Raw genomic sequence first — 13411 nt, 5'->3', positions numbered from 1 at the left:
TCGAGGTCATTTTGAGCTGGACCGCCATTGATGATGACATTTAGCCTCTCAAGACCCAGAACTCATTTTGTTGAGCAAAATAACAATTCTTCTACATTCTATAAGTGTGTAGACTAGTAGTCTGTAGATTACCGGTAAGTAACACAGATGTTTAACAATAATTTAACTCTTAAGAGCGGAAATGAAACCAAATGGAGCCGTAAGGGTCCTTTTGGTCTCAAGAGTCTCAAGAGTCTCAAGAGTTAAAGATCTATATTTACAAAGTCTGGTTACAAACTCTCCATTTATAGCTGGGGACCACCTGGAATCCCCTCAAGGACAACTGGTGGTCCCCGGACTACTGCTTGAGAACCACTGGTGTAGATAGATGCTGGACAAAGCCGGACGCACCGAGGTGTATTCCAACCCCCAGACTCAGTGTTGGTGGGCAGCTACAAACAGTACATTACCACCGCGCCACCAGAGCGCCTGCTTTCCTTGACAATGAGCACAAACAATGCAAACGCGACAACAGGCACGCATTACAACCGCTCGAACACAACACCGAGTTAACCAAAATGAACCCTAGGGTGTCCCTACATTATTGTGGGGCAAACTTTCAGAGAAAATAGACGACCTAACAATAACAGGTGCACAGTAACTAGTACTGCTGAGTGAGTGGGAGGTCTTACCTCCACCTGTAATCATCAGACTCTGTAAGAGACAGAAGAGAAACAGTGTCACCATGCTGCTACCTAGTGGATTATCACCGCATTCATTCAATTCACATTAAATTCATACATTATGACGACAAAATGAAATGTATACAAAAGTATTATCCTTGGGAGTGAAAGAAAATCAGAATGCATTTTTATTATGTTGTATGTTTTTATATTTGTAATTTATTAAAAAAACAATATTGAGGTAACGATAAAGGAACAAGAATGACTCTGGTCCATAGCCTCCTACTGCTTCTACGATTCTGCCCTGTGCAGTAAGGCTATGGAACTTACCGTTTTAAATCTCAAATCGAAATCAGACCAGCCTCTCCTCTTTAGCGTAAATAAAAATAACGTTTTAGCTACTCACCAAAACAAAGGCGGGTTGTGTCATTAGAAAGCCTACTTTCCTTAGTGGACGCACTCTGAGCCCCCCACCACACGTATAAACGGTACTTTTTGGCCAGAAAGGGATTTTTTTCTACCGGAGGAAAAAGTTTATACGTGTGGTGGTGGGGGGCTCAGAGTGCGTCCACTAAGGAAAGTAGGCTTTCTAATGACACAACTCGCCTTTGTTTTGGTGAGTAGCAAAAGCGTTCTTTTTATTTACGCTAAAGAGGAGAGGCTGGTCTGCATTCATGCGAGCGGCGGAAGTTGATAGTAACATAGCTCTAATGCAAAATTAGAGCTATGGACCAGAGCTAGGCCAGGTGCAGAAAGCTCTCATTTATGAACTAACTATCTATAATCAGTGTGTGTGCCGCAGCCTCTGCCTCAGCTCACAGCTTCACGCTGCGCCGTTCAGACTATGGGTTTTATGCCGTTCAGACTATGGGTTTTATGGGTAAGTCTCCCATTGGCTTAGAGGCAGCCTCTGCCTCAGCTCATGGCTTCACGCTGCGCCGTTCAGACTATGGGTTTTATGCCGTTCAGACTATGGGTTTTATGGGAACATGGAAACCAAACCAAACCAACCCTATGGAGGGTGACACCACAATATGGTTTGTACCTTCTGTAGGTCTTCTATAGAGCGCTCGGTCTCTCGCAGACGTTCCCGTAGAACCTGCTCCTTAGCAGAGATCTGGGACTCTTCACTCTCCAGCGTAACAATCTCTGACTCGAGCCTGGAAGAAAGATAAGACAAAACAAGAGGAGGGTCAAATGAGATGAAATGAGAATAGGTGAGATTAGAGATGACACCCGTGTTAAGTGGACAGATGGTGGGCCGCAAATAACCTTTCGAATGATCCAGAAAAGGTTGAGAACCACTGGATTAGATTTGACTAGAGATGCAATGAAATCAGACATTAAATGAGATATGGGATGAGATGAGATTAGATTACTACTGTAGACAGGCCCAGTGCCTCTCGAGCTGCAGTACCTACTTTTGCTGGGACTTGGAGCCATGCCGTAAAAACTGCAGTCATAACTGGGGCATGTACTTTTTAACCCATTCTGACCTGAGATCAGATTCATACGAGGTTTCCACTGGACACACACTGGTCTGATTAAACCCATTCTGACCTCAGATCAGATTCTAAAAATGTCAGTCGTTCTTCGATTTTTTTCAAAAATAGCAGACCTACAAGCTCGTATCGCGCCACTCGGTGGCGCGATATGAGCTTGTAGATCTGCTATTTTTCAATAGCTAAAGCATAACATGATGCTGACACCAAAATGGGTTTTAAACAACCATAACTTGCACAATTCTCAACCGATTTTCAAACGGTTTGGTTTGTTCTAAACGTCAGAGACGTCCGCATACTCATATTATTCACTATGACGTTCATAATGAGAAACAACATTCAGCAGATAACCATCCTGAATCCTAGAAACGTTGATAACGTTTGTAACAAACCAAACCGCTTGTAAATCCGTCAGATGTTGAGCGAGTATTTTTGTTCGAGCCGATCACCATGGCTACCACAGAACGTACTGCACTGTATAGGACGGCAGCAAGATGGCCGCCGGTGAACTACGTCGGAGACTCCGCCGTGAGCCATCTAGCCTTTATTTTATTATGTCTATGACTGCACTGTCTTAGGGCCGATTGTGACATGCAGTGCAGTGACATGATTGGTTTCCAAAGCAGTGCAGGGGCGTAGGTTTGTTAGAGGCCATTCCCAGGAACTACCTTTCTAATAAGTCCCCAGACATGTCAGTATGGGCAGAGATCTCAGACATGTCAGTATAGGCAGAGATCTCAGACTGTCTGCTGCCTACGTGAGGCTGCATATTGTACAGTATACTGCAAGTATGAGTTCAACGACAAAAAATGTACTGTAACTATGCACCTGCACAACAGCCCACACTCACACACATCACATGCATCTGACATGAGATCCGCGCACGCACACGCACACGCACACGCACACACACACACACACACACACACACACACACACACACACACACACACACACACACACACACACACACACACACACACACACACACACACACACACACACACAGAGGGATGTGACAACAATACTAGGAAGCCCGGCCCGTCAGGGAGGAGGAGCTTCCTCACTGAGTGCCAGAACTCACAATACCTCTGAACACACTCCTCTGGGACACATGGAGGAATGTGTGTGTGCGTGCGTGCGTGGCTGCGTGTGTATATTTGTGTGCACTGAACATGTGCGCGTTCATTCTTGCGCGCGCGCGTGTGACTGAAGGTTCCATGAAGATGAACAGTGGCAGACGGAGCCTTCCCACGGTGCTGCAGACAGAGCCCTGTTCTGATTGGATCACAACCTCCATCAACCTTATCGTCACAGGTGGTGCTCATCAAGGATGAGGTCTGAAAACTCACCTCACCTTATATCTCACCCCCCCCCCCCCCCTAGCACTCCTTATATATACTCTCGGGTACAGGCATAAGTTTCCGACATGCCAACAGTCATTAGTTCCGACACCCTACCCCAAACCGTAACCTAACTAACCGCATGCGGTCCAACGCATGTCACGAGCAACGGGTGATTCGCGCATGTCAGACTTTTGCCGTGTCTGATAAGCGTCCGCCTGCACCCCCTATGCTCTCACCCCCTATAGCACTCCTCATCTATTGCACCCCCCAGCACTCCTTGCTGTATACCTCATCTCCTAGCACTCGCTCACCGGTGGCACAAATGATCTATCTCACCGCCTAGCACTCCTTATCCATCTCACCCCCTAGCACTCCTTATCCATCTCACCACCTTGCAGTATTCCACTCCCTAGAACTCCATACTGCATCTAGCTCAACCCCTAACACTCACCCCTAGCCTATATATATCACACCCCTAGCACTTCTTATCTATCCAACCCGTAGCAGTCACCCATAGGACTAATTATCTCACACCTAGCACTCCTAAAATCTCACTCCCTAGAACTCATACGCTAACCATCTTCCCATACCACTCCTTATTAACTTTTATTTTTTGACAGATGCTAGTTGTACTCTGCAGAATATACAGTATGTTGATCTTACTAATACTATACATGTGTTATGTTATCCGCAAAGAATGCTATTAAGATATCATGTTGTTTAGGACCAGTGGTTCTCAACCTTTTCTGGACTAGGGCCCACTGCCTGTGACCCTGTTAGATACTTTAATACAACTATTGTCTTCTTAGCAAGAATGTAGCAAATATAGGAATACCGGATGACTCGCCCCGGTGCTTGCCCGTTTTTCCTCCCGGAATTGTCACCAGTGAGGGGGATAACTTTGTAATATGCTATTGGCTGTTTGTATTCTTTTTGGAAAAATATAAAAAGATACTCCTGTAGAAAGGCTATATTATTTTACTTATATTTACCCTATAAACAATTTAGTATTATTTAGTATATGTAAGGTTGTGCACACTCAAATGGTACCTCGTCAGATACTCCCCACATAGCCTACAACAACTTCTGTGAACAGACTTCAATGTAGTAGCTTTTCATAAATTATATTTGTACTTGGGCTGTTCTGCTGTCATGAAAGTTTATAGTTAGAGAAATTCAAAGTCCAGCCGTCTGCTGTCCAGCCTCTCCCACCCCTCACTGGGGAAAATTCTGGGAGGAAAACAGAAACGGGGCGAGTAGTCTTGTTACCAAATATAGCAACACGTCGGATAGCCATCGTAAGACTTCTGTCCATTTTGAAGTGGACGTTATCAGCATATAGTCAGCAGGCTATTGTCATACAGGGGCCTTGTATTTACGCTGGTTCCTTGACAATTAACTCACCTAAACAAGTGACATTGACACTGGCATTGGCAGAAACAATGCTACATTTAAAAATAATAATAATAATCCTCTGTTTAAACAATGAGATCAAAGAACCTATTCAAAAAAATAGGAGGCCGTCAACCCGTCTGTTTTGTTTCAATGTAAACTTCAGAAAATACAGTTCAGCTAACTCCTCCATTGTGTAAGTAGGTTGCTAGGTTACTAGACAAGTGACATTGACAGACAAGTAACAGACTTTCACAAGTGACATTCACATTCTCTCTGAGAAGATAGACCTTTACCCTTAAGAGTTAAAGTAATAGTTTTTTGCTTTCTTTTTTGAGGGACGCTGCTAGCCACTCCTATGTCCAGCTTTTAGTGTGAGTGTAAACACAAACTTTGTCCATCCTGACAGTTTTCTGAAAAAGCTATGTTTCTGTCAGTCGTTCTTCGATTTTTCTAAAATAGCAGACCTACAAGCTCGTAGTGTGCCACTCGGTGGCGCGCTATGAGCTTGTAGGTCTGCTATTTTTCAATAGCTAAAGCATAACATAATGCTAACACCAAAAGGGGTTCCAGCCCAAAATGGGTTAACACAAACAAGTTTTACATCATCGTGTAACATTAAAAGCTGGACATAGGATGTGATTGGCCGGAATGAGATGATGTATGATGATAAGAGCGCCCCTCACTTCACACGGGTGTGATTTTTAAATTATTATTATTGATTATTACTATGCCCAACTTTGTGTGTTTGTGTGTACCAAATTTGAGATGATTTGATTGGCTGAGCACGGAATGTGATGTATATGATGTATGATGATGTACAGTATGACGATAAGAGCACCCCTTTGTAAAAAAAAAAATACAATTAAATATACAGTTAGATATACAGAATAGTTAGTCTTATCTCTGCTATTCACCAGAATAGGGTATGGTGAGCAACATACAGCATTGATCTAACAGGCTACATACTAACATACTGTACCTAGTATTATTGTACATCATGCAGTAAGCCAGCCAGGAAGAGGAGGTCATTAGCAGCATGGAGTTCTGAACTACAAAACACACTTTCCTTATTGATTATCTTTGTCACAGAATCATAGCTGGTATTCAAGTCTCTGGCGCCCTCTGGTGAACAACACCAAAGAAAAAAAAAGTTTTTTCCGTGTAGGGAGTGTACTATCATTATGCAATATTCAATCTAGCATCATCCGATTGAAGCCAAATGATGATGATGATTAATTACTAGTACGGCACCACCATTCTACACTGGTACTAATACTATTGTACTTTGGGGCCTCGCATATCGAGAATGATGCAAGTCATTCCATTTGATTTATGATAGGCTATGTGGCACAAGCGGCCAATCAGTTAAGCCTACAGGTCGCGTTAGCGTAGCCAATCAGGGATTTATACTGGGTTAGCGGCACAAAAGTGATGTCACCAGTCACCAAAATCCTGTGACTGAAAAAAAAAAACATACAACGCTCGCGCGCGCACGCACACACACACACACACACACACACACACACACACACACACACACACACACACACACACACACACACACACACACACACACACACACACACACACACACACCAGTGTGTGTGTGTGTGTGTGCTTACTGCTTAAGTCTGCGTCTAGCTGTTGAGGGTAATGACCTCATTATGTCCCTCCTTCTGCTCTACTTCCTGTTCAGCATCTCTCTACTTCCTGTCTGGCAGAGTCATTATCTGTAGACTGTGATGTCAGTGTCACGCCCTGACGATGAAGCGCAGGCCGCGGTGCTACGGTTATGGGAAAAGCAGACATGGTGTGTCTGTGTGCGTGCGTGCGTGCGTGGGTGCGTGCGTGCGTGCGTGCGTGGGTGCGTGCGTGCAAGTACAAGAATTTGATTGTGAGGATCATTTTCCTGTTCATCATTGGATGAATGGTTGTTTTATTGTTAAACAAAAACGATTTTTAGAGATAGCTTTACAATTAAGTTCCAGGTTGTGATTAGGTTAGGTTAGGTTAGGTTTAGAGGTTGGGGTTAGAGTTTTCCCTATTGTCCCTCAAGGTCAAGGTCTAATGTATTGTCCACAAGGGAAAGTTGTCTTGGGCTTTCACCCCTGCTGTAGCCTCGGTACCAGGCTTTCATTTTTGTCGGGGCAAAGAAATCTAAGCCTGGAGGAACGAATTGGCCACTATGGTCTACAAGTGGAAGTCAACCCTTCCGGGGTGGGCGTCGCTCCAAATGATGTGACATAGCGTGCACTGGGGGGGGGGGAGAGGAGGGGCTGGAGGTGACTGACAGATCGGTGAGATCCAATCAGGGCGTGCGCAAATCTCTGCCGCGACCCGCCCCCCTCTAGACCAGAAACCTAACACATTAGCTCAGGCTACCCCTCTGGAACACACAACATTACACAAGTGCACACATAGTGTGGCACTGGTTACTCTAACCAAGCGCTCACAGTCACTGCTGTTTCAGAGTCTCGTTCAACATCTTAGTTGACGCTGGTACAAACGATTCTTTAAACCTGATGTACTTACACTTTGGTTCTTTGTACCTTCTCCCAGAGGGCAGACGTACAAACTCTCCATTTAAAACAGGTGTGGCTATATACAGTATGACACACATAAAAACAGCCGCGTGTTGAGATTGTAAATCAAATCTGGATTGAGTGTATACATACCATACACGCACGCACACGCGCACACACGTGCACACACGCGCGCACACACACACACTGGAGTTGGTCTAGCAGTGCTCTACAGCTACTGTTGACGCTGTAGTGTAGAGACCTGTGTGGTCTGCAAGGACACCTAGTGGTTGACAAGAGTTACTGTATTGCATGAAAATCTCAAATGGAAATACCTGTAACTATAGTCTCGGTCTACACTACAGACACCAGTCTCTCAGTTTCTCTACATTCTAGTCTCCGTTAGACGCCTTGCTAAAATAAACCTTCAAAAGGAGACCGTCTCTGGCACATTGTGGTCAATTCAAGGTGTTTAATACAGCACTTGTTTTGAATAATACTATACTTTGTTCATGTCCAGTGTAGAGAATAGAGGGCATGCTCTTGAAACGGGTTCACGCAAGAAGAGCACCATTAGAAATGCTTATTGTAATATTATTGTTATTCCAGTTCTGTTCCATCCAATTTTATTTTACCAAGATCAATGAACTCTCTCTCTCTCTGTAGCCCTATTTATATGTTGTCGATCTACAAGAGAGAGGTGGAGGGCGAGAGAGAGAGAGAGTGAGAGAGTGATCGGGACATCCCTAGCCCATTCTGACCTGAGATCAGATTCATACGAGGTTTCCACTGGACACACACTGGTCTGATTGACCCATTCTGACCTGAGATCAGATTCTAAAAATGTCAATCGTTCTTCAATTAAAAAAAAATAGCAGACCTACAAACTCGTATCGCGCCACTTGGTGGCGCGATATGAGCTTGTAGATCTGCTATTTTTAAATAGCTAAAGCACGACATGATGCTAACACCAAAATGGGTGCCCGTTCAGAATGGGCTAGTATCAATACTATATCCATATCAAGACATTAGACTGGATATTGTCTGTGATTTTGGATATTGTACTATTATGATGTCACTGGCATGAGTGTAAAAAATATAAATATCGTCTCGGGAAAATAAATTCGGTATCGGCAGATACTCAAAATCAAACGATCGGAATCGGACGGGGAGCAAAACAAACCGTGATCGGGACATTCCCTACTGGGCCAAACGGTACCGAGACATCAACGCGCTGATCGGCACTACACGTCATGAAGCCATACACTGTCAGTGTAATAACAACTAGGGTTGATCACGTGATCGGAAATCGGGGGGCCGATCGCTAGTATCAATATTATATCCATATCGTGATTTTACACTGGATATTATCTGTGATTTTGGATATTGTTCTATTGTGATATGGCCTAAGTGATCGGGACAATCCGTAATAATAACCCATGGCGATGCCGGACACGCTTGCTAACTGCTTGTACTTGAACAAAGCGCAACAAATAAATGCAAAAAACCCAAAGATGGTTTGAACTACCTCCACGACACCATCGCAACACAATAATAGACGGAGCAAGTTACACAACAGTGGCTGGTCCTCTTCATCACTCTGTCTAAAGCGCTTGTGTTGTTTTGCACTGGCTTTAACTTATCATGAATTCTCATCTGGGTTTTGGTGTCAACAAAGGAGCATGTTTATAGTTTTCACCTACAGGGAACTGGCCGTCTGCGGTGGATTGGACAAATTTATAGGTATCCAAAATGACACGTGTTTATACTGTATGAACACGCACGCACGCACGCATCTGTACTGCTGCTGCTATGACTTATTTCTGTGTCTTTTTACAGCATGCTTCAGTCAACTGTTGTAGCAAATTGCAGCGCCCACCACCAGTGGCCACGTCCGTATAGAATAATACACAGTGGTGTAGTGTGGAGCAGCAGTCAGTCATCTAGAATAGCTCAGTGTGGCCGCAGGTCAGCGGAACGGACCGGACCTGCTGACTGTTTACGCATGTATTTAATGATAGGATGTCTCTCTCAAATCACCACTGCTCTGCTCTCTCGGGCCTCGTACACACACAACGGACTAACGTTCTTGTTCCTTCTGTGTTTCATGGCCGCCTCAGTGCTTTTCCAATCGAAGTCACGTGGTTTGACCAAACGTTTGTTTGATGGGGGGAGGGGGGCAATCAAACACGAGTGTTTGGTCAAACCACGTGACTTCCATCGGAAAAGCATTGAGGCGGCCATGAAACACGGACGGAACAGAGCATGTTCGTCCGACATGTGTGTACGAGGCCTAAGTCTGTCTAAGTCTGTCTGTCTGTCTGCCTGCCTGTCTGTCTGCCTATGTGAAAACACAAACCTACATCAATCTACACATCACACACACACACACACACACACACACACACACACACACACACACACACACACACACACACACACACACACACACACACACACACACACACACACACACACACACACACACACACACACACACACACTCAGAAGATAGCGTATTGCTGCCCTATCTGTAGTGGGTAGTGGAAAGTCTGTGGTTGCCTGGGTTACAGGTTATTCTGGGATGGTGTGTAAATACAGATGCCACACCCTTTTTGTAGAGCTCAGTTCTGAGCTTGTAGATCTGCTATTTACGCACAGCAATGATATATAAACGTACATTTTGTAAATGTATACTCTTTCTGACAACCTGTTCAATTCTGCCAAGTAAATTAACTTGACAATGTAGGGAAAACGGGATGTCTATATAGGCCTGAAACAAATGTACACGTGTGCACAAACAAAGGCTACACCTGGGTTCCCTTGTGTAATGCTTAAGATATACTGCAATGAATTGGCTATTTAAGTACATACCTCGGGCTTTATACTGTAGCTGACGGGGCATAAATCTCTCTCATATGACTGTTCCTACTTTTTCTTCTCTCTTCCCTGTTTATTTAATATTGTCCTACTGAGAAATCCAAGCCTATTTTATGCTTCAGCTCAACGTGTGACTTGACAAAGTATGGTGACCTTAATCCACACCTGGATAAAAGGAGGTTTAACCACCTACTGTATACCAATACTACTTCTCCTGATCTACTGTACAAGCTCATAGTGTGTGTCTCAATGTGTTGCGTTGCGTTGTGACATGTTGTGAGCTTATGGCTTTGCTATTTTTTGCTGAATGTTATATCCTCGGAATACGGATGTTAGTGTTTAATGCCCATTACTAGGTCAGAAAGCTAAATCTAATAAGCTGCTGATGTCATACTTACATCTACAGTATATGCATTTGAGCTGGTTGTGAGTGTGAGAGAGAGTTCAGTTCGGCAAGTCATAGACCGTGACACACAATAACCCCAGGGTGATACGTCACCGACCCTAAACCCCAGGGTGATACGTCACCGACCCTAAACCCCAGGGTGATACGTCACCGACCCTAAACCCCAGGGTGATACGTCACCGACCCTAAACCCCAGGGTGATACGTCACCGACCCTAAACCCCAGGGTGATACGTCACCGACCCTAAACCCCAGGGTGATACGTCACCGACCCTAAACCCCAGGGTGATACGTCACCGACCCTAAACCCCTGGGTGTTTTGAACCCAGCTCTGTGGTTTCCCTCTCCGTGATGACCTGGCCCAAGAATATACACGGACAGCGGACACTCACAATCGTTCCCAGTGGGCATCGCTCCCAACGGGCATCGCTCCCAACGGGCATCGCTCCCAACGGGCATCGCTCCCAGAGGGCATCGCTCCCAACGGGCATCGCTCCCAACGGGCATCGCTCCCAGCGGGCATCGCTCCCAGCGGGCATCGTTCCCAACGGGCATCGTTCCCAACAGGCATCGCTCCCAACGGGCATCGTTCCCAACGGGCATCGCTCCCAACGGGCATAGTTTCCAACAGGCATCGTTCCCAACGGGCATCGCTCCCAGTGGGCATCGCTCCCAGTGGGCATCGCTCCCAGTGGGCATCGCTCCCAACGGGCATCGCTCCCAACGGGCATCGCTCCCAGTGGGCATCGCTCCCAACGGGCATCGCTCCCAACGGGCATCGCTCCCAACGGGCATCGCTCCCAACGGGCATCGCTCCCAACGGGCATCGCTCCCAGTGGGCATCGCTCCCAACGGGCATCGCTCCCAACGGGCATCGCTCCCAGTGGGCATCGCTCCCAACGGGCATCGCTCCCAACGGGCATCGCTCCCAACGGGCATCGCTCCCAACGGGCATCTCGCTCCCAACGGGCATCACTCCCAGCGGGCATCGCTCCCAACGGGCATCGTTTCCAACGGGCATCGTTCCCAACGGGCATCGTTCCCAACGGGCATCGCTCCCAACGGGCATCGTTCCCAACGGGCATCGCTCCCAACGGGCATCGTTCCCAACGGGCATCGCTCCCAACGGGCATCGCTCCCAACGGGCATCGCTCCCAACAGGCATCGTTCCCAACGGGCATCGTTCCCAACGGGCATCGTTCCCAACGGGCATCGCTCCCAACGGGCATCGTTCCCAACAGGCATCGCTCCCAACGGGCATCGCTCCCAACGGGCATCGCTCCCAACGGGCATCGCTCCCAACAGGCATCGTTCCCAACGGGCATCGCTCCCAGCGGGCATCGTTCCCAACGGGCATCGCTCCCAACGGGCATCGCTCCCAACGGGCATCGCTCCCAACGGGCATCGCTCCCAACGGGCATCGCTCCCAGCGGGCATCGCTCCCAACGGGCATCGCTCCCAGCGGGCATCGCTCCCAGCGGGCATCGCTCCCAACGGGCATCGCTCCCAGCGGGCATCGCTCCCAACAGGCATCGCTCCCAACAGGCATCGCTCCCAGCGGGCATCGTTCCCAACGGGCATCGCTCCCAACAGGCATCGCTCCCAACGGGCATCGCTCCCAGCGGGCATGGGCATCGCTCCCAGCGGGCATCGCTCCCAACGGGCATCGCTCCCAACGGGCATCGCTCCCAACAGGCATCGCTCCCAACAGGCATCGCTCCCAACAGGCATCGCTCCCAGCGGGCATCGTTCCCAACGGGCATCGCTCCCAACAGGCATCGCTCCCAACGGGCATCGCTCCCAGCGGGCATGGGCATCGCTCCCAGCGGGCATCGCTCCCAACGGGCATCGCTCCCAACGGGCATCGCTCCCAACGGGCATCGCTCCCAGCGGGCATCGCTCCCAGCGGGCATCGCTCCCAGCGGGCATCGCTCCCAGCGGGCATCGCTCCCAACGGGCATCGCTCCTAGCGGGCATCGCTCCCAGCGGGCATCGTTCCCAACGGGCATCGCTCCCAACGGGCATCGTTCCCAGCGGGCATCGCTCCCAACGGGCATCGCTCCCAACGGGCATCGTTCCCAACGGGCATCGCTCCCAGCGGGCATGGGCATCGCTCCCAGCGGGCATCGCTCCCAACGGGCATCGCTCCCAGCGGGCATCGCTCCCAACGGGCATCGCTCCCAACGGGCATCGCTCCCAGCGGGCATCGCTCCCAGCGGGCATCGCTCCCAGCGGGCATCGCTCCCAACGGGCATCGTTCCCAGCGGGCATCGCTCCCAACGGGCATCGCTCCCAGCGGGCATCGCTCCCAACGGGCATCGCTCCCAACGGGCATCGCTCCCAACGGGCATCGCTCCCAACGGGCATCGCTCCCAACGGGCATCGTTCCCAACGGGCATCGCTCCCAGCGGGCATCGCTCCCAACGGGCATCGCTCCCAGCGGGCATCGCTCCCAACGGGCATCGCTCCCAACAGGCATCGCTCCCAACGGGCATCGTTCCCAACGGGCATCGCTCCCAGCGGGCATCGTTCCCAACGGGCATCGCTCCCAACGGGCATCGTTCCCAACGGGCATCGCTCCCAGCGGGCATCGCTCCCAACGGGCATCGTTCCCAGCGGGCATCGTTCCCAGCGGGCATCGCTCCCAACGGGCATCGTTCCCAACGGGCATCGCTCCCAGCGGGCATCGCTCCCAACGG

The 13411-nt window shown here is 48.6% G+C and overlaps 1 protein-coding gene across 1 annotated transcript in view; it reads right to left on the bottom strand.

The window, feature by feature from the left end:
• palm2akap2 (PALM2 and AKAP2 fusion) overlaps nt 1-13411 on the bottom strand; it is a 121929-nt gene that overhangs the window by 60681 nt on the left and 47837 nt on the right. The window contains exons 4-5 of the mRNA XM_083793638.1: nt 1708-1822; nt 672-693 (exon numbers count right to left, since the gene is read on the bottom strand). Coding sequence (XP_083649764.1) covers nt 672-693; nt 1708-1822 — 137 coding nt within the window. The remainder of the gene's footprint in view (nt 1-671; nt 694-1707; nt 1823-13411) is intronic.

The sequence above is a fragment of the Protomyctophum parallelum genome (genome assembly GCF_964188405.1).
Source record: "Protomyctophum parallelum genome assembly, chromosome: 21".
Classification (NCBI taxonomy): domain Eukaryota; kingdom Metazoa; phylum Chordata; class Actinopteri; order Myctophiformes; family Myctophidae; genus Protomyctophum; species Protomyctophum parallelum.
This window is presented reverse-complemented; position numbering and strand designations above follow the sequence as displayed.